The 20,505-nt window shown below is 46.0% G+C and overlaps 1 protein-coding gene and 1 long non-coding RNA gene across 2 annotated transcripts in view; both read right to left on the reverse strand.

Annotated features, from left to right (window-relative positions):
- SAE1 (SUMO1 activating enzyme subunit 1) overlaps nucleotides 1–20,505 on the reverse strand; it is an 80,504-nt gene that overhangs the window by 13,095 nt on the left and 46,904 nt on the right. Inside the window, exon 7 of the mRNA XM_082710595.1 lies at nucleotides 6,207–6,351. Coding sequence (XP_082566721.1) covers nucleotides 6,207–6,351 — 145 coding nt within the window. The remainder of the gene's footprint in view (nucleotides 1–6,206; nucleotides 6,352–20,505) is intronic.
- On the reverse strand, nucleotides 543–6,196 carry LOC309853010. The gene is made up of 3 exons (XR_014305491.1): nucleotides 3,857–6,196; nucleotides 2,659–2,737; nucleotides 543–684 (listed from the first exon to the last, which is right to left on the reverse strand). It is a non-coding gene; the product is annotated as an uncharacterized lncRNA (long non-coding RNA).

Raw genomic sequence — 20,505 nt, forward strand, 5'->3', positions numbered from 1 at the left:
TTTAGGAAAAAAAAATAAAAAATAAAAAAGATTTCATGTCATCTCTTATGTATGGATGGATGTCACCTCTACACAGAGGATGTCTACCTCCAACGCGGCTCAAATTCACAAGATGAAGAGTCCCAGGCTCTTCAAACTGAGCTAGTCAGGTACCCTGCTGTGTATGATTAAACAAACAAACAAAACCACCAAAAATACAAACAAACAAACCCTACTGACAAAAAAATAAATAAGAATACCACTAAGGAAACAAATCTAAATAATAAAAATTAAACAAGACAAAACAAGCACCAATTGAAGAAACAATCACATGAATCCAGAATACAGGACATTCTATAATTTAACTGGCCCAGACTTTAAAAAAAAAAAAAAAGTGGTAAACTGTTCTAGATTGGGAGTTGGAAAATGTTCTCTGTAAAGTAATTGACAATAAATTTTTTTTGGTTTTATAGGCCATATGGTCCCTGTTTAAACTCTTTAAGTCTGCTGTTAAAGAGTTGTAAAAACTCTACAAAAGCTGTCACAGATAATACATAAATGAGTAGGTGTGGAATAAAACTTTATTTACAAAACCAGGTGGCAAGCTGTAGTGTGCCAGCTCCTAGATGAGAAGAGTCAGAACCAAATGCAACTGACGAACTTGGATGCATCCTTAAGCATCACGTCATCAGTATGGCCCTTCCCCTAGAAGAAAAAGCAAAATATTAACAACTGAAGCTAACTGAGTATATTCACTACTGTCTGATTCGTTTTATTTTTCTATATGCTTGGCGCTTTTCATAATAAACATTTATCTGTGCACTGTTCTGTGTCATTAACTCCTTAATGCCTTTCCAATTTCGCTTTTAAATATGATAATATATATTTATTTAGCTACACACCAGCATGGAGCCCCACGCAGGACTCAAACTCAAGACCCTGTAATCACGCCCTGAACTAAGATCAAGAGTCAGACGCTTAACTGCTGAGTCATCCCACACAGCCCATGAATATCCTCTGTAAGAAATACTTGGTTCACATTATTTCTTCAGGGTATAGTCTCATTATCAAAGAGAATGACTGGGCCCAAGAGAGAACACTGTAATGACTCCTGATTCGTATTTCCAAACTGCTTCCTAAAAAGACTGCGCCTTTTCCCAACACCCTTGTGAATGACTATATAGGTCTTCTAAAAAAAATCTGCAAAGGATTTTGTTGACTTTATATATGCTAAGAAAATGTGTAAGAAGATATAATAACAAAGGGTCAGTGGTTTTCCCTGGGTAATAGAATTATGAGTGATTTTCATCTCTGAATTTATTTGGTACTATATCAGATTTTCCATAACATGCATACTATTTCTGTAATTTAAAAAACCAGTAACTTCACAAAAGGATAAATATGGTAGGATTCTGCTTACATGAAATACCTAGACTAATTAAATTCATAGAGACAGAAAGCAGAACAGAGGTAATTACCAGAGGCTGGGGGAAGGCAGAATGGGAAGTTATTGTTTAATGAGCAAAGATTTTTAGTTTAGGATGAGGAAAAAGTTCTGGAAATGGACAGTAGTAATGTCTGCACAACAATGTGAATAAATGTAATGCTGATGAATTGAACATTTTTTTAAAAGATTTTACTTATTTATGTGACAGGGAGAGATCAAAAGTAGGCAGAGAGGCAGGCTTATGGGGTAGGGGGAAGCAGGCTCCCTACTGAGCAAAGAGCCAGATACGGGGCTCGATCCCAGGACCCTGGGATCATGATCTGAGCCGAAGGCAAAGGTTTTAATTTACTGAGCCACCAGGCGTCCCTTTAAGGTTTTAAGTAATCTCTGTACTCAATGTGGGGCTCAAACTCACAACCCCGAGATCACTCCACCAACTAGAGTTGTACACTCCACCAACTAAACCAGCCAGGTGCCCTCGAATGTACATTTAAGAATGGTCTGGGGCGCCTGGGCGGCTCAGTCAGATAAGCAGCCAACTGTTGGTTTCAGCTTGGGTCATAGTCTCCAGGTGGTGAGACTGAGCCCTGCTCTGGGCTCTGTGCTCAGTGGAAAGTAGGCTTCAGGACTCTCTCTCGCCCTCTGCCCCTCCTCCCAGGCTCTCCCTCTAAAATAAATAAACCTTAAAAAAAATGTTTAAATGGGGGCGCCTGACTGGCTCAGGAGGCAGAGCACGAGACTCTTAACCTTGTGGTTGTAAATCTGAACCCCACACTGGGTATGGAGATTACTTAAAAATTAAAAAAGAAAAGAAAGAGACGCCTGGGTGGCTCAGTTGGTTGGACAACTGCCTTCGGCTCAGGTCATGATCTCGGAGTCCCAGGATTGAGTCCCGCATCGGGCTCCCAGCTCTACGGGGAGTCTGCTTCTCTCTCTGCCCTTCTCCTCACTCATGCTCTCTCTCCCTGTCTCTCTCTCAAATAAATAAATAAAATCTTAAAAAAAAAAAACAAAAAAAAAACAAACCAGCATAATTTGCTTTAAAAAAAAAATTAAAAAAGAAAAGAAAAAAAAAGGTTAAAATCCTACATTTTATATTGTGTATACTTTGCCAAATTAAAAAAATATTAAACAATAAAAGTTATATTACATATACAAATTATGAATGTTTATAATAGTGACAAAGTATCTATAACTTAAACACCCACCAACATAATGGTTAAGTAAATTACCAGCTATCCCACAATGAGACATGGAAGCACCAGTGAGGCTATTGATCTGTGTGTTTGCCGCAAACAGGCCCATGATATGCTGAAAAAAATAAGGCTATCATATATTAAGCATGATCTCATTTTGATATATTTTTTTAAAGATTTTATTTATTTATTTGACAGAGAGAAATCACAAGTAGGCAGAGAGGCAGGCAGAGAGAGAGAGAGGAGGAAGCAGGTTCCCTGCTGAGCAGAGAGCCCGATGCGGGACTCGATCCCAGGACCCTGAGATCATGACCTGAGCCGAAGGCAGCGGCTTAACCACTGAGCCACCCAGGCTCCCTCATTTTGATATTTAAAAAGAGAAAAAAAATTATGAATAAATAGTAAATAGAAGGGCGCCTGGGTGGCTCAGTGGGTTAAGACTGCCTTCGGCTCAGGTCACGCTCTCAGGGTCCTGGGATCCAGCCCTGCCATCAGGCTCTCTGCTCGGTGGGGAGCCTACTTTCCCCTTTCTCTCTCTGCCTGCCTCTTTGCCTACTTGTGATCTCTTTCTCTGTCAAATAAATAGATTAAATTAAATTTAAAAATCTTAAAAAAAAAAAAAAAAAGTAAATAGAGAAGCCTCTGAGATAAAACCCTGAAACATTACCAGTGGCCACTTCTCAACAGTGGGACCATGAATGATCCTGTTCTTTTAATACTTTCTGGAAATGGGCAACCGTTATTTTTTTTTTTTCTTTAAAGGTTTTATTTATTTGACAGAGAGAGAGAGACAGTGAGAGAAGGAACACAAGCAGGGGAGAGGGAGAGGCAGACTCCCACTGAGAAGGAGACTGATGTGGGGCTCGATCCCAGGACCCTGGCATTATGACCTGAGCCGAAGGCAGACGCTCCACTGAGGCACCCAGGTGCTCCCAAACTGTTACTTTCATAATCAGAAAAGCAATAAAACTTTCTGAAAGAGAAAAAAAATGACCTGACATAAAGGACAGTGTCTGAGAGCACAGACAGATGAGAGGAAAGAAGGCTTGTGCACAGCTTTCCAGATTCAAGTGGGCATACCCTGCTCAGAGCTGGCTGCCGGCAATTTGTGAGGGTAGCTCAGCTGCCAGACGGCGGCTCATTTCCTTGCCAGCATCTCGGGTCCATCTCAGGCCTCATCTCCACCTATCTATCCACAGATACTCCACGAGGCCACCAAACACCTCTTACTTACAGGGCAGCGGAAGCGCCTGAGCGCACAAGGGCCTAGACAATGGAAAGTGGTTTCTGCTGAGAGGCGGCAGAGAGAACACCTGGAGAGAAAACCAGCCAGCAGCTAGTTAGGCTCCGGCTTTTTCCTTCTGGGGAGGCGAGGCTTGCAGTGCACAGGCAAGCCGTTCTTCACTTAAGGTGCCCCAATCAGTTCACGAAACTGCATACTCACAGCCAGGCACCCAGCCCCGGGCAAGCCTGTGGCCTAGCCCTGCCTCCCACTGTGAAGCGCAGAGCGGACACCACTTGTTTCTTACACACGTTCTTCCTCCCCCAACAGACGCATATCTGACTGTTAGCAGGAGACGGGGACCCCACTGCAGCCTGCAGCATCTCAGCCCCTGACCACACAGTGCCAACCTAAAATGGCTGTGAATGGCTGCCTCTTTTTGGCTGATGGCTTGGCAGGTGGTTCAAGGCCCACTGCTGGGCCTATACTGGTTGGGCTTTGGTAGGGTCTAAATGAGATTCCCCTGGGGCGCGGGGGTGGCTCAGAGGTCATGCCTTCTGCTCAGGTCATGATCTCAGGGTCCTGGGATCGAGCCCCGCATCAGGCTCCCTGCGCTTGCTTCTCCCTCTCCCACTCCCCCTGCTTGTGTTCCCTCTCTCACTGTGTCTCTCTCCCTGTCAAATAAATAAATAAATAAGGTTCCCAGACACAAGTAAAGTTAAGTAGGGACTAGGAACAGAAGGGACCCTGATTAACTTTATTGTTGAAAGGACCCTGATTAACTATTGTTGAAAAGAAACCAAGGCAGCAGTGAGGTTAAGACCTGGGTGTGACCTCTATCATTATATACTATATATGTGTATATGTATAGATATAGTGGACTATATAATAAAACCTTGGGTAAGTGATAATATCTTTCTGAGCATCAGTGTCTTCATTTAACTAATGGGAAAACAGTTAGAATTTAATAATAATAATAATAATAATAATACGTACTTAAAGGGATGAATTTGACAGTTAAATGTGGTGGTATGGGGGGTGCCTGCCTGGCTCAGTCAGTTAAGCATCTGCCTTAGCCTCAGTTCATGATCTTGGGGTCCTGGGATCAAGCCCCATGTCAGGCTGCCTGCTCAGTAGGGACAGTAGGGAGTCTGCTTGTCCTCTACCTCTGCCCCTTCCTTCCTCATGCTCTCAAATAATAAAGAAAATTTTTTGTTGTTTTTTGTTTTTTTTTTAATTTTACCCATTTATTTGACAGAGAGACCGCCAGAGAGGAATACAAGCAGAGGTGTGGGAGAGGGAGAAGCAGGCTCCCACTGAGCAGGGAGCCCAGTGCGGAGCTCAATCCCAGGACCCTTAGACCAGGACCTGGGCTGAAGGCAGACACTTAACTGCCTGAGCCCCCCAGGTGCTCCCTTCTCCAAGCTTTGATTTAACTTTTCCTCACCTGTAAAATGGGTTGCTGTGAAGGAGATCATGTCCAGAAGAGAACGACCACAATGCCCGGGACATAACTGTTGCTCAATAAACTCAGTCCAGCTGCCATCACTAGCGCCTCCAGCTGGAGGCCTTCCACGCCCTCCTCCCAAAGACACTGAAAGAATGAGAGTGACAGGATCCCAGAACAGCCTGGATATGGGTTCCTGACACAGTCACCATCTGGACCTTTCCTATTAAATCCTAAACCCGCTGAGTAGGAGAGCAAAAGACTGGTCGCCTAGGGCGAAGGCATCCCAGGATCCAAGGGCGTGGAAGCTGGGAGCACGGATGCTCTTGCTGCTGACGGCAGAAACTGGTTAAGTGATCATGGAGGGCAATGGGGTCAAATCTACCAAATGATAAAACCACAATCTTCTGACCCAGCCACTCCCTTTCCAGAGACGGATCCTGCAGCTGTACCTGCACACCTACAAAATGATACGCACAAGGCCCCGCACTATGTGGTAACAGAAGCCTGGCCACCACCGGAGTCTGTATGGGACGGATTCAATAAACCGCGGTGCTCCTGTGCTGAAACACCACAGGGCAGCAGGCACAGAGGAGGAATCTAGGTACCGATCTGGAAATAGTCCTAAAAGATAATGCAAAGTGAAAAGAGAAAGGCAGAGAGGAGTGTATATAGATTTCACATTATCTTGAACTTTCAGCCATATGAATATAAATGATCTATGACAAAAGATAACCTCTCTTCCGGTTTCACACATGGTGCTATATCAGAGACCAATGGGAGTAGGCAGAATGTGGCGAAGGAGTCTCTTCTCGGTACTTTCGTTCTTAATAAGGGATCTGCGCAAATTAAGGCAAACGCTGAAAGCAGACATTTATCAATCCAGGCTAACCTGTGATAAACACTGAGACTAACCTGACAAAGTCTTCGGGAAGCAGGTCAGGACTAACACCCAGGGAGTCAAGCACGTCGTTTCGAATCTGGAGCAGCAACTCAGAATCTTCCCCGAAGGTATCAGAACTAGGATCTCTTCCTTTATCTGTGCGGAACTTCAGGAGCACTAAGAAAGGCAAAGGAGGCAGGTTAAAAACCAAGTCCTTCTTTCTTTCTTTTTTTTTAAGATTCTGTTTATTTGAGAGAGAGAAAGAGAACAAGAGCAGAGGGAGAGAGAAAAGCAGGCTCTATGCTGAGTGTAGAGCCCAACGTGGGGCCTGATTCCCTGATCCTGAAATCATGACCCAAGCTGAAATCAAAGAGTCTGACACTCAGCCAACTTAGCTACTCATGCGCCCCCCCCAAAACCAAGTTTTTTCATTAACAAATGCTTACGGATATTGAGAACGTAAACACAGAAATTGGTACATTAATTAAAACGAGGGCCAAGTAAAAGATAATCTACTTTCATTTATTCACAAACACAGAGCAGCAATTGAAAATTAAAAAACTAGAATTACTGTGACGAGTGCCACAGTAGCGTAACAAGAGGATCTGATGTCCTCGGTGGGGTGGTGTCAGGCAAGGACTCCCAAAGGAAGTAGTAACTGGGTCGCATGTGTGTGAATATAGGGGTAGGGAAGTAGGGGAGAAGCCTCAAGCAGAGAGAGAAGACCCAATTACGACCCACAAGACAGATCAGGATCGGGAGGCATGCGTTCTAGGCATCAGTTCAAAGGGCTGCTTCAGCCAGAAGGTTAGCCAAATGCTCAGACTCATCAGACAGGCAGGTCATTATAAACAAAACCTCCCTCGGTACAATAATTATGTCAACCTCTAGAAACGAATGTTTAATTTTGCTTGTGAACCAGAGGAAAGGTTCAGATGATGGCAGCAAATCTACTGTGTAATGAGAACCTAATAGGGGTTGAATTTTTAACCCCAACAAAAAGACACAGGCAGGAGGCTAAGACTGATTAAAATACCAGCACCTTCTACTGCCACCACACCTTGTCCAAGATGTTCACTGCATGCTGGGGGCATGATGTCCTTATTCCCTGCAAGCTCCCCAAGGTGGCACAGAGCTGGCCTGGAGCCCCATCTTTAGGGCAATGCCTCCCCCAACCCATGACATTGCCGCTTTGAGTGCGGGTGGACAGAGATGGGGGCTAGTGTTCTGGGACAGTAGCTCAGGCCCCGAAGGGGCTTCCCAGTTTAAGAAGTGTTTCCTTTCAAGTCTTATCGAGAACTGCTGACTGGAAAAGTGAACTTGTTCAACAATATTATACTCTCTATCTGTACAAGGGGCTCTTCCCTAAAAATTAAGGTGGACTGGAAAATGATCTAACTGCTACGAGGCTCTTTAAAAATTCAAGGATTTGGAAGCCACCCTGGACTAAGGAATCCATCCTTCTCCTTGTTTTCTTTTTCTTTTTAAAGATTTCATTTATTTATTTGATAGAGACACAGCACGAGAGGGAACACAGGCAGAGGGAGTGGGAGAGGGAGAAGCAGGCTTACCGCTGAGCAGGGAGCCCGATGCGAGGCTCGATCCCAGGACTCTGGGATCACGACCTGAGCCAAAGGCAGACACTTAATGACTGAGTCCCCCAGGCGCCCCAATTTTCCTCTTTTTCAGAACACAGCTCCAGGGCACGCGGGTGGCTCAGTCAGTTGAGTGTCCAACTCTTGATTTCAACTCGGGTCATGGGATTGAGACCATGTGGGGCTCTGCACTCAGTGTGGAGGCTGTTTGTTCCTCTCCCTCTGTTCCTCCCCATTCTCCGTGTGCTCTCTCTCAAATAACCACAATATTTTAAAAAAAAGAAAGGAAAAAAAAAAAAGACACAGCTCCTAGAATCTTCAAAGCTACTGGACCACTTGGCAACCAACTCAGAGCTGATGACCATTTGGATGCTGTCTAAGACCAAACCGCTGTCCCCTAAACCTCACTTAACTCAGCAGACGTGTTGCTGGGATTCCAATCTGGAGGAAATAAATGCAATCAAGTAATAAGCACTTGGGGGCAGGGCAGAGAAAAGACTTTAGACCAGGACTCTTTTTCAACAATGTCCTGTTAAGACAAAGGAATCTGGAAATCTGCTGGTCAGGCCCAAAAGAGAAGATACCCTGGGCGGACTGTATCGAATGTCTTCGCTATTCCTGTCAATCACTCCCGAGAGTACATAAGGACAAACCCAGAATGAGTATCCGTGTCTCCCGAGCAATGACGGAGGCAATGCTGAGGGCAAGCTACTCGCACTGCACACCCCAAGGCCCGGTGGCAACTGTGTGGGAACTGCGCTAGGCCACCTCCTATGTGATCCTCTCCTTTCTGTGTCACTGCAACAGAAGCACCAACTGTCACGAGGGACGGAGGGGAGGGAATCATTTTTCCAGCTCCGCCACAAAGCTTTTCATCTTTTGGTTAAAAAATACAGCTCTTGGAGCAAAGCTCAGACCATTATAATAATTGGAAAACAAACAGTGCCTACAGCATGCCAGGCACTGTTCTAAACATTTAATGGGCATTGACACTCGTCCTCAACGACCCGGTGAGATAGGTATTGTGCTCCCCGCTGCACTGATGAAGAAACTGAAGTTCAAAGAGATGCAGTGGCTTGGTCAATGTGACTGTCAGTAATCAGCAGTGGGGAAGAAATGCCAACTCAGATCTGGCTTCAGAATCCGTGTTTCTTAACCCTAATCGAATCCAGGAGAAATGTTAAGACAATCAGGAACGCAGGCCTAAAGATTCTAAGTGGTCTGGCTCCCTGCCCTGACTTCAGGAGGACTCCTATTCAACCACATTTTTGTGAGATACATTTTCCAGATGGGCCCTGCCCTCTCCCAACTGTTCCATTAATTTTAAGTTCAGGGGGGTGAGAAGTGGAGGCAGAGGCCATACAAAACCTTGCCCATCAATCTTCAGAGTGGAAGAGCAGCTCTACCCCAGAAAGAAATAAGATGGTGCGAATAGGAGGAGAGCAAAGGCGGCCAGCAGCTGGCCCTGCTGTTGCTCTGGGCCCCCTGCCTGGTCCTGGTGCAGGCCGCCTGGCTGAGGGCCGGCAGGCTGGCACCGTCCAGATACCTCGCTGACCGCATCTGAAGTCCTCTCAGGGCCTCTGGGAAGGGGGCCAGGCAGTCCGGCCACTTACTTGCAGCAAAGCAAACAGAAGCTGTATTTTTCACTCTTTTTCAAATGTCAGCACTCCAGTCAGCAGGGGTGGGGAGGACAGGGAGAAGCCCATGTCCCGGACAGGCAGCAGCCCCAGAACTGACCCTATCCCTTAACAAGCTCTTGCTTATTAAATTCTCCTCTTTGTTCTGCTTTTCACCCCTCCCAAACCGCCAGACACACACACACACACACACACACACACACACACACCCCCACCCACCCCCACTGTTGACTCTGCACTCCTGAAGTGCACCTCCTCACCAGTTTCCAGATTATAAAACTGTTCTGTTAAGATCAAATATTGTCAGGGATGGAGAGCTGCTCTGCCAAAAGATGACTCATCGCATCATATCAAAACACTGCACAAAATTAGAGTTCCAAACTTGATTAACTTCATCTGAACCTTTTAATTAACTCAGGTTGTTAAAGTCTAAGGGAATGACATTCATCGCTACAGATGATAGGCTAGTGTCTCTGCCCAAGTTCAGGACTTGCCCGTGTAATGGAAAAAGGCAAATTTCAAAAAGGAGAAACCAAGCACCTTTTCATTTGTTAGGGAAAAAAACTATGTACATGTGAATATACTACCATTTTGATAAAAAGAAATTAAAATTCAAATTCAAATTTAAACTGAATCAGAGTATCAGATTTGTGTTGTAACAGAAATCTGGAAAGCAGTACTATTAATCACTGTATTTCTTTCTACAAATTTCTATTACATTTAAACAGAATTATATTTAGCATAATCAATAAGCCCCCCCCAAAATAGCACATTTATAGGGGAGAAAATGAAGTTAATGTTCCAAATTAGCCCTAAATCAATTGCTGTCCCCCAAAATAGCTCAAGTGAGGGGGTAAAAAAACAAATCTACACAAAACCTCCTATGCCTGACACCTAAAAGCTTCTCTGTACCTGACACCCCTGCTCCAATCTCTCTGGAGCTCTCCAGACTCCCACAGACCTGTTCTCCCCAGGCTGGCTCACTTAGTGGAGACTCATTATCTCTGAGAATGGCCTGAAGATCGGCTGGACTCCTGGCTCACATATAAAAAAGAAAGGAAAGGAAAAGAAGAGAAAAAGTAAGGAAGGAAGGAAGGAAAACAAAAGGAAGAAAGAAGAGAGAAAGGGAGAAATGGAGAAAGGAAGAAAGGGAGAGATAGAGAAAGAAAAAAAGGAAAGTTATCCTCCTACCCTACAGCTCCCCCCCTTTTAAAGATTGTGTTTATCTACTTATTTACTGAGAAAGAGACAGAGCACGAGTGCTTGAGCAGATGGAGGGGCAGAGGGAGAGTCTTAAACAGACTCTGCACTGAGCAGGGCTTGATCTCACAACCCTGAGATCATGACCCGAGCCAAAATTAAGTCAGATCCTGAACACGACCAAGCCACCCAGGCACCCCTACTCCCCACAGCCTTTTAAGCCAAAACATGAGGTCTCAAGGTTGATCAACTGTTCTTCTCAATAAATACATACCAAGGGCGCCTGGGTGGCTCAGTGGGTTAAGCCGCTGCCTTCGGCTCAGGTCATGATCTCAGGATCCTGGGATCGAGTCCCGCATCGGGATCTCTGCTCAGCAGGGAGCCTGCTTCTCTCTCTCTCTCTCTCTCTCTCTCTCTGCCTGCCTATCTGTCTACTGTGAACTCTCTCTGTCAAATAAATAAATAAAATCTTTATAAAAAAAAATAAAAATAAATAAATAAATACATACATACATACCAAGGATGGTAATAACTAGAATTATTGTGATAATTTCACAGTGCATACAAATATCAAATCATGTTGTAACCTGAAATATAGTGTTATAGATCAAGTACATCTCGATAAAAACAAATACATAAATCTATAATGAGCACCGACTGTGCCAGGCCCTGAGCGGCACAGGGGAAAGCAAAACGCATACTCTGCTCTCTCAGAGCATTCAGGGAAGGTGACAAAACCACATACAGAGTTAACAAAAGCTGGGAACCAGCAAAGGCACTCTGAGAGCATCACTGGATGGAACGGGGTGGTCTCACTGGGTGGAACCAGCTCGTCCCCACTGGCCACCAGGCCTGAACACTGACCCTGGGCACACTCACCCCCGGCACATCCAACATGCTGCTCCTCAGAGCCAAGGGGGTTTTGAAATGGGCAGGGAGCAGCAGTAGGGACCACAGCGCTGGAGCCAGACTGCCTGGGCTGGATCCCAATTTTCCCACTTACTGTGACTTTGAGCACGTGACAACATCCTTGAGCCACCTCTGTAAAATGGGAATCATAAGAGCACTTCCCTTACAGGTTTTAAGGACTCAGGGAAGTAAGCAGTCCCCATAAAGCATCAGGGACAGTGCCGGGTGCAGCATGAGCACGGCGTAAAGGACAGCACTCCAGGACCCCCACTCCTCCACAATTGCCGTAAGCTCAGCTTGCACGCCCTCAGAGAAACGGGAGAGACTTTGTGCCAAAATTCCCCACTTGACTCTGCCACCCTCACTAACTTAGCTGTGCACTCTGAGGACTACAGGGACTCGGCTCTGAGCAATCCTGGTCCGCAGCACATCCCCTGCCCGCTTTCCTCCAATGCCCAGATCTCAGCATGTGATTTTACAGTCATTCGTGTAAATTCACTTGTACAAGGACCGAATTTGTCTCCTCAGCTGGATTTTTGCGCTCGTGGGACAGAAACCGTATCCTCTTTGTTCACTATTCTTTACTTAATGCCCAGCACAGGGCATGCCCTATAGTGGGCACTGAGAAAATCTCCACTCCGTGGGAAGCTTCAGTGTTTGGCAAAGGATGGGAAGCGGTCACACATGAGTGGGGAGAAGGGCTCCCAACAACTACACAGGATCCTCACCCATCCTAAACAGGCCTGCTCTTCTATTAAGAGAATTGAATAGAATTTTAAACATACCCAAGATGGATCTGTTCCTTACAAACATGGCAGATCTGGAAAGTCCAGCAAGAAACAAAAAACCATATACAATGCACCACATGTGTCCTCACAAGAGAAAGGAGATGAAATCTGGCTTTCAAGGCCTATCTGAGGGCTAAAGGTGCAGAAAAGCCGGCCCGCAGGCATGAAGCTCAAAGAAGGGACAGAGCTGGGTTGGGGAAGCCAGTGATGTTTTAGGGAAGTCACTGTGAATTAGACTCTCGCAGCCTTCTGCCTTTTGAGGTGCCTGGTCATCTGCTCAGCTCAGTTCCACATTACCTGCCCCTTCTTGTACCTCACTCTTTAACCACAGAAACTTACAAGTAGGTGTGTGCATGTATTCATTCATTCAATCATTCATTCATTTTTCCATCCACAAACACTTCCTGAGCACCCGCACTCCACCTGTGCTGAGTTGTGCTGAGGACCCAGAAGTGACCTAGACAGTCCCAGGTCCAGCCATCCACAGAGGGCATGTTCATAAGTCTTGTCACCATGGCCGCACACTACTTTGATCTCACTCTCCAGAGAGCCTCACCACTGCAGTGGCCTCCCAAAGGACTCGCTCTGAAATGCTCCCTCTGAGCTCCAAGCCCTGGCCACCCTTTCACCTCTCCAGTGAAACCTGGTGTGGGACCTCATCACAAAACAGCTCAAAACAGAAAAAGAAAGCTGTCTCATGTTATTTACATCTCACTCTCTTCTGAAAAGAATTTGAAATAGCCGCATAGAAGTTACGGATGGGGGGTGAGGGTGGGGGAATGCTATTTCTCAGAAGTGACCTGAAAACAAGATGCCGGGTTTTGCCTACCAAATTAAAGGCCAAGATTACTCACCTAAGCAAGAAGGCAGAGGGAACTGCTTTGTCACAGAGCTCTGGTGGGAGGGTAAATGCTCAGTAAACCATAAGAAAATGTGGTACAGAGGATCTTTACAAAGGGTCATGCCCCTTGGCCAGTGATTGAATTATATATAAATGGTCCCTGTCATGTTATTTATACCACAGAAAATCTGGAAATAATTTCACATCAGATAGTAGGATGGTTACATAAAACATATTGACAGGTTGGAATATTATTCATCTATTAAAATTATATTTCAGCAGGTTTTAGTCAGGCGCACCTGGGTGGCTCAGCTGGTTAGGTGTCCGACTCTTGGTTTCAGCTCAGGCCACCATCTCCTGATTTGTGGGATCAAGCCTCCTGTCAGCCTCCTCACTTGGCAGGGAGTCTGCTTGAAAGATTCTTTCCCTCTGCCCCTCCCTTCCACCCCCTCTCTCTAAAGATAAAGAAATCTTAAAAAAATTTTTTAGGGGCGCCGGGGTGGCTCAGTGGGTTAAAGCCTCTGCCTCTGGCTCAGGTCATGATCTCAGGGTCCTGGGATCAAGCCCCGCGTCAGGCTCTCTGCTTGGCGGGGAGCCTGCTTCCCTTCCTCTCTCTGCCTGCTTGTGATCTCTTTCTGTCAAATAAGTAATTAAAATTTAAAAAAAAAAAAAATTTTTTTTTTAAAAAGCATGTTTGGTACTATGTTTTTGGCAACATTTATGTTAAAAACAAAAAATTCGGGGCGCCTGGGTGGCTCAGTGGGGTAAGCCTCTGCCTTCAGCTCAGGTCATGGTCTCAGGGTCCTGGGATGGAGCCCCGCATCAGGCTCTCTGCTCTGCAGGGAGCCTGCTTCCTCCTTTCTCAGCCTGCCTGCCTCTCTGCCTACTTGTGATCTCTGTCAAATAAATAAATAAAGTCTTTTAAAAAAACAAACAAACAAACAAAAAATTCTACAAGGGCACCTGGCTGGCTCAGTCAGTAAAGTGTGTGACTCTTGATCTGGGGGTTGTGAGTTTGAGCCCCACACTGGGTGTGGAGCTTACTTAAATAAAACCTTAAAAAAAGAAGTCCTATAATATCCTGTATTTGGAATGCACTCCACTATGTAAAAATAAAGCAGAATGATGTAATATGGTACAACTGTTCTCACCCCATTCTAGAGGTGGGAAACTGAGGCTGAGGACAGAGAGGCTCAGGGTCACAAGGGACACTCAAAGGTTACCATACTCATAACCTCAATGCTATACCGCCTCCCTAGCAGTATAGACAAGATAGGAGACACCCTAGTTCACAAAATAAAAATCACTTCAGATAGATCTGGCTTCCCACCCCAGAGCCCACCAGTTTAGAATAATGCCAACTACTCGGTCAGACTCTTGTCTGGCCAAATACGGGTTCTCCTCTAGAAAATGTGAAGTGATCCCTGAGCTTGACTCTTACCTTTGAAGTAGAACACTTTGACTAGTATGCAAAGACTGTAACTTGCAAAAAGAAAAGGACAAAGCAACTGTGAAACGCAGAGACAATCACACAGAGGGCAAGAGATGATCCACAGCCGCCCCCCCCCGCCCCCCTGCCTCTGGGCCCCTTCTCTACCAGCTCCACCGACAGCGCCCTCGACTCACAGAGCTGTTCTGACAGAGCCCTCTGCATTCACACTCACCCTGCCTGGTCACAAGCAGCAGGGAGACAGGGGCTTTTCTCTAACCCAGCACTTGAGTGGCACATGACCTTGACTCTGGGCATCTGCTGCTCTCTGCCAACCACTCTCACCGAGTGAAGATGGCACAGGACATTCCCGTGACTGTTGTCTGACAGTCAGAGAAAAGATGGGAGGCGTTGAACAAGGACTGCAGCTGGGCTGGGGGCCCGAGAGGAGCTCCAACACAGGCTAATGCGGGGGGCGGGGGGGCGGAGATGGAGGGCTGCAAAGCAAACGAGCAGGCAGGTCTCGCTGACAATGCAGCCCATTATTGCAATCTGCTCTTGGGGGCGTCAGGTTCCCATCTGCCAGACTGGAATAAGGAAATGTCCCAGGGCTCTTGTGAAGTTCAGAATTGTTAAAATGGACATAATGCCGTTACTGGTAATGCTAATACAGTCAACCCTTGAACAACACAGGAGTTTAGGGGCACTGACCCCTCACTCCAACTATGAACTCGAAAATCCACATATAATTTGGGTTCTCCAAAAACGTCACTACTAAGAGCCTACCGCTGACCAGAAGCCTTAGTAGTAAGAGAAACAGTTGATTAACAAATACTCATGTTAGGGGCGCCTGGGTGGCTAGAGGGCTAAGCCTCTGTCTTTAGCTCGGGTCATGATCTCAGGGTCCTGGGATCGAGCCCTGCATCAGGCTCTCTGCTCGGCAGGGACCTGCTTCCCCCTCTCTCTGCCTGCCTCTCTGCCTACTTGTGATCTCTCTCTCTCTGTCAAATAAATAAATAAAATCTTAAAAAAACAAACAAACAAAAAATACTCATGTTGTAACTGTTACATACTGTATTCCTACAATAAACTAGAGAAAAGGAAATGTTGTAAAGAAAATCAGAGAGGAGAGAAAATATACTTTACAGTACTGTACTATATTTATAAAAATAAAAAATTCATGTGTGTGGACCTGCACATTTCCAATCTGTGTTGTTCAAGGCTCAGCTGTCATTAAAACCTGACTGCGTTGGGCAACATTTAGACACTTACTAGGTTTGGTGACCCTGGACAAATGACTTGATCTGCCCAACAGTCAGTGTCCTTCCAGGACACTGGGCAATCATAGTAAGATCTGCTCTCCAAGGGAGTTATGAAGATAAATGGGATTGTGACACATGTAAAGCCCTTAATCGACAATTATGAATGTACAACATGGGCCGGGCCTCCGTTTGATCCCTGTGGCCCATGAGGCAGACTCAGGGTTATGCCCATTTGTCACACTGAAGAGCGGAGCAGGTGCCTCACCAGGACGGTTTTTTCACCAGGTTATGCGCTGATGGCCCTGAGGCACTAGACTGCACTTATGGGTCACCTCTGCCCTTCCCCTCACCTCTCTTCTCTCACATGGCACTGCCTTCCTTTCTGAATGGCTGCGGTCTGTGTTCTCTACCACTGATAAGGCAGTGGCACCAAAAAACCCAAACAGAACAACAACCACCAAAAAAACCACTGCCTTTTTTTTTTTTCTTTTGCCCTTCCTACAAATTATTTTTAAACATCTGTGGTCATGACAGCAGCAAATCAACAAGTACTTGACAGCCACCCCCTTATCAGAAACCACTTCCCTGTGGCCATCTTCTCTTCAGTGGTCCTTGTCATTGCTGGACACCAAAATACCCAGTGGGGAATGCCAGACCCCAACAGGAATGGCTGCCCCTGACCCGGTGTGCAAAGGTCTCAAATTCTAAAATAAGAAGTTCCTTCTGAACAGAACTGATCACCAAATCAAGCTGAGGCCTGGAGACAAAGACAATTACAAATCATCACAGCAGGGACGTAAGTAAGGAGTGTGGTGAGGGCAGGGAGAACTGAAGCGGGAGGTATGAAGTAAGTTTTCTAGTCTACAATAGGAAAAAAATTATTTCAAAGCATCCACCATCAAGATACTTTGCAAAAGATTCCACACAGAGAGGAGGAAAAATGGGGTATAAAATACCAGAAGTTCTAGGGGCGCCTGGCTGGCTCATTTAAGAGCATGCGACTTTCAATCTCAGGATTGCAGGTTTGAGCCCCAGGCTGAGTGCAGAGGTTACTAAAAAGTTAAATAAACCTTTAAAAAAGAAAGTTCTAGGGGCGCCTGGGTGGCTCAGTGGGTTAAAACCTCTGCCTTCGACTCAGGTCATGATCCCGGGGTCCTGGGATCAAGCCCCACATCGGGCTCTCTGCTCGGGGAGCTCTGCTTTGCTCAGGGGAACCTGCTTCCTCCTCTCTCTCTGTCTGCCTCTACTTGTGATCTCTGTCAAATAAATAAATAAAAATATTTAAAAACTAAAAAAAAAAATAAAATAAAAAAGAAAGTTCTAGGCGAAAACACAAGTAATGGCAGTTTCCTCTGAAGTTACCCATATATTTTACTAATCTGTCTCACTTTTACAATTTAAAAAAGGAGAAACAGAACTACTTTGAAGGCTCTTGTATATATGATCATCGCGAGGACAAAGTTCTCTAAAACTTCTCCATCTCTACAGAGGACACGAAGTAAAGGGATTTGCTTAAGGTCAAGAAATACACAGCACAGCTGGGACCTAAACTTCTTTCTAGATCCAAATCTAGAGACTTCAAGGCATAGGTGACTGAGAACATTCTACTGACAGGAGAAAGAAAACGTGAACCCCAAACTTGTCTGGCTAGATTTACGAACTGAGAACAATTAGTCACCTTAGAAAAGAGCCCAGGGGGCGCCTGGGTGGCTCAGTGGGTTAGGCCTCTGCCTTCGGCTCAGGTCGTGATCTCAGGGTCCTGGAATCGAGCCCCATTTTGGGCTCTCTGCTCAGTGGGGAGCCTGCTTGCCCCTCTCTTTCTGCCTGCCTGTGATCCCTCTCTGTCAAATAAATAAATTAAATCTTTTTCTCTTTTTTAAGATTATTTATTTATTTATTTGACAGATCACAAGCAGGCAGAGAGGCAGGCAGAGAGAAAGGAGGAAGCAGGCTCCCTGCTGAGCAGAGAGCCCGATGTGGGGCCTGATCCCAGGACCCTGGGATCATGACCTGAGCCAAAGGCAGAGGCTTTAACCCCTGCGCCACCCAGGCACCCCTAAATAAATAAAATCTTTAAAAAAGAATTAGCAAAACTCCTCAAATGTGGGGCGCCTGGGTGGCTCAGTGGTTTGGGCTGCTGCCTTCGGCTCGGGTCATGATCTCAAGGTCCTGGGATGGAGCCCCGCATCGGGCTCTCTGCTCTGCAGGAAGCCTGCTTCCCTCTCTCTCTCTCTCTCTCTGCCTGCCTCTCTGCGTACTTGTGATCTCTGTCTGTCAAATAAATAAATAAAATCTTTAAAACAAACAAACAAACAAACAAACAAACAAACAAAAAACTCGAATGTGGCACAGGTGGCCTCAGTAATCAATCGACCCACACTGACCAAGCCCCTGTTCCGCATCAGGCCACTGTTGGGACAGTCAAGAGACGAGGGGCCCCAGAAGACAGTCCTCAAGTCAGCTCTGTTGTCTGGGCGGTAGCATGGGGATTACAAAGGAAGGAAACCCAACTCAGATAAGGGGGGTTAGGTTCCTGGACCTAGCACTGGAGCTGAGCAATGGCGGTTAAATGGGAAGGGCTAAAGTAGGATATTCCAAGTAGAAGAAATGGAAATGTGTATAGAAATGAGGCACCTGGGTGGCTCAGTCATTGGGCAATCCCTTCTGCTCGGGTCATAATGCCAGGGTCCTGGGATCGAGCCCCACATCGGGCTCCCTGCTCGGCGAGAGGCCAGCTTCTCCCTCTCCTACTACCCCTGCTTGTGTTCCCTTTCTCACTATGTCTCTCTCTGTCAAATAAATAAAATCTTAAAAAAAAAAAAGAAAGAAAGAAAGAAATGAGAAGGATGACGCTATGGGGTGACAGCAAGTAGTTCAGTAGAAGTGTAGGGTTCACGGACGGCAGAGGGAATGGAAAGGAGAAAAGAAATCAGCAGGTCGCGGGTCTAGAATGCCAAGCCACAAAGTTTAAATTGTATCTTGATGGCAAAAAAGATTCACAGAAGGGTTTCAGTTTTTAGACAGATTAGTCTGGTCACTGAAAATGGATAAGAAGGAGGAGCTCTGAAGGCAGAGGCTGGTAAAGGTGCCACAGCACTGATGAAGGCTCCCGGAGAGAGGCAGTCCTACGGTGAGAGGTAGTCCTACGGGAAAACTCACGGTCATCTGAAAGGGAGAGAGGGAGATCAGGAGGGGTCCAGCTAAACTCGGGTCCCAGAGAGCACCACGCAGAAGGCGGGGCTGGGACTCTAGGTGAAAGAAGCTGCCAATCAACCATGTGAACTTCAGGAATGCTCTGCTGAAGAGAAAATGGCAAACAGGCTGGAACAAAGCTAACAGCTTAATTTGGAGCACTGGCTTTGAACAGACTCATTCTGGCTCTGGGTATACATAGACAGCGCATTAGAGCACCTCATCTTTAATCCACCCTACAACAAATAAGGCTCAGCAGGGGGAAGTGACTTACAAGAAGCCACCACTATATCTATGCCCTTTGTCCCCCCAGTACCTGCCTCCCAAGCCCCCACTTGTATTTTTAGTAAGTTCCTACCCAGCTCCAGACAGAAGGTGAATGGAACTTGTTTACATGCAAATACACCCCCTACAGTCTGCCTCCCACTACTGTTCGACAGAGGAAATTCTTTTTTGCAGAGCAAAGCCCCATAGTGGAGGCCACGGAGACTGGTTCATCATCTCCTACCTGATTCATCAAGGCTTTGTTGTTTGGTGATGTGCGGTGTATCTCCCACAGCAAGGGTCCCTAGGCACCCTTGAAAATCTAGGGAACCTCTACAGCTCTTTTGCAGACGAACTGTACCTACAGAAGACCAGCTTCAGACCCGCCCACCATCCGAAGAGATGATAAAGATGTGCTGTTAAAATACGCCCTTCTGGGTGCCTGGGTGGCTCAGTGGTTAAGCCGCTGCCTTCGGCTCAGGTCATGATCTCAGGGTCCTGGGATCGAGTCCCGCACTGGGCTCTCTGCTCAGCAGGGAGCCTGCTTCCTCCTCTCTCTCTCTCTCTCTCTGCCTGCCTCTCTGCCTACTTGTGATTTCTGTCAAATAAATAAATAAAATCTTTAAAAAAAAAAAAAAAATACGCCCTTCTGGGGCACCTGGGTGGCTGCCTTCGGCTCAGGTCATGATCTCGGCCCGCATCGGGCTCTCTGCTCAGCAGGGAGCCTGCTTCCCTCTCTCTCTCTCTGCCTGCCTCTCCATCTACTTGTGATTTCTCTCTGTCAAATAAATAAATAAATATTAAAATCTTAAAAAAAAAAAAAAACGCCCTTCTATGGACCCTGCAGATGTCATCAGTAAGCCCTTTGCAAGTATTACTTATCAGCTACCAAATCAGCATTTTTCTAGGAGTTGAGAAGCAGTGTGTTTGGAGATTGTTTTTGCTCATTTTTAACTTTTTAAAAAATATATCATTTATTTATTTGACAGACCGAGCAAGCACATAGTGGCAAAGGGAGAAGGGGAGAGAGAGAGAGAGAAAGAGGGAGGGAGAAGCAGACACCCTGCCAAGCAGGGAGCCCAATGCAGGGCTGAATAACAGGACCTGGAGATGACCTGAGTCAAAGTCAGACGCTAAACCAACCGACTGAGCCACCCAGGTGCCCTTATTTTTAACTTCTGAAATAATTTTAGACATACAGAAAAACTGTACAC

The sequence above is a fragment of the Mustela nivalis genome (assembly GCF_964662115.1).
Source record: "Mustela nivalis genome assembly, chromosome: 18".
NCBI lineage: Eukaryota > Metazoa > Chordata > Mammalia > Carnivora > Mustelidae > Mustela > Mustela nivalis.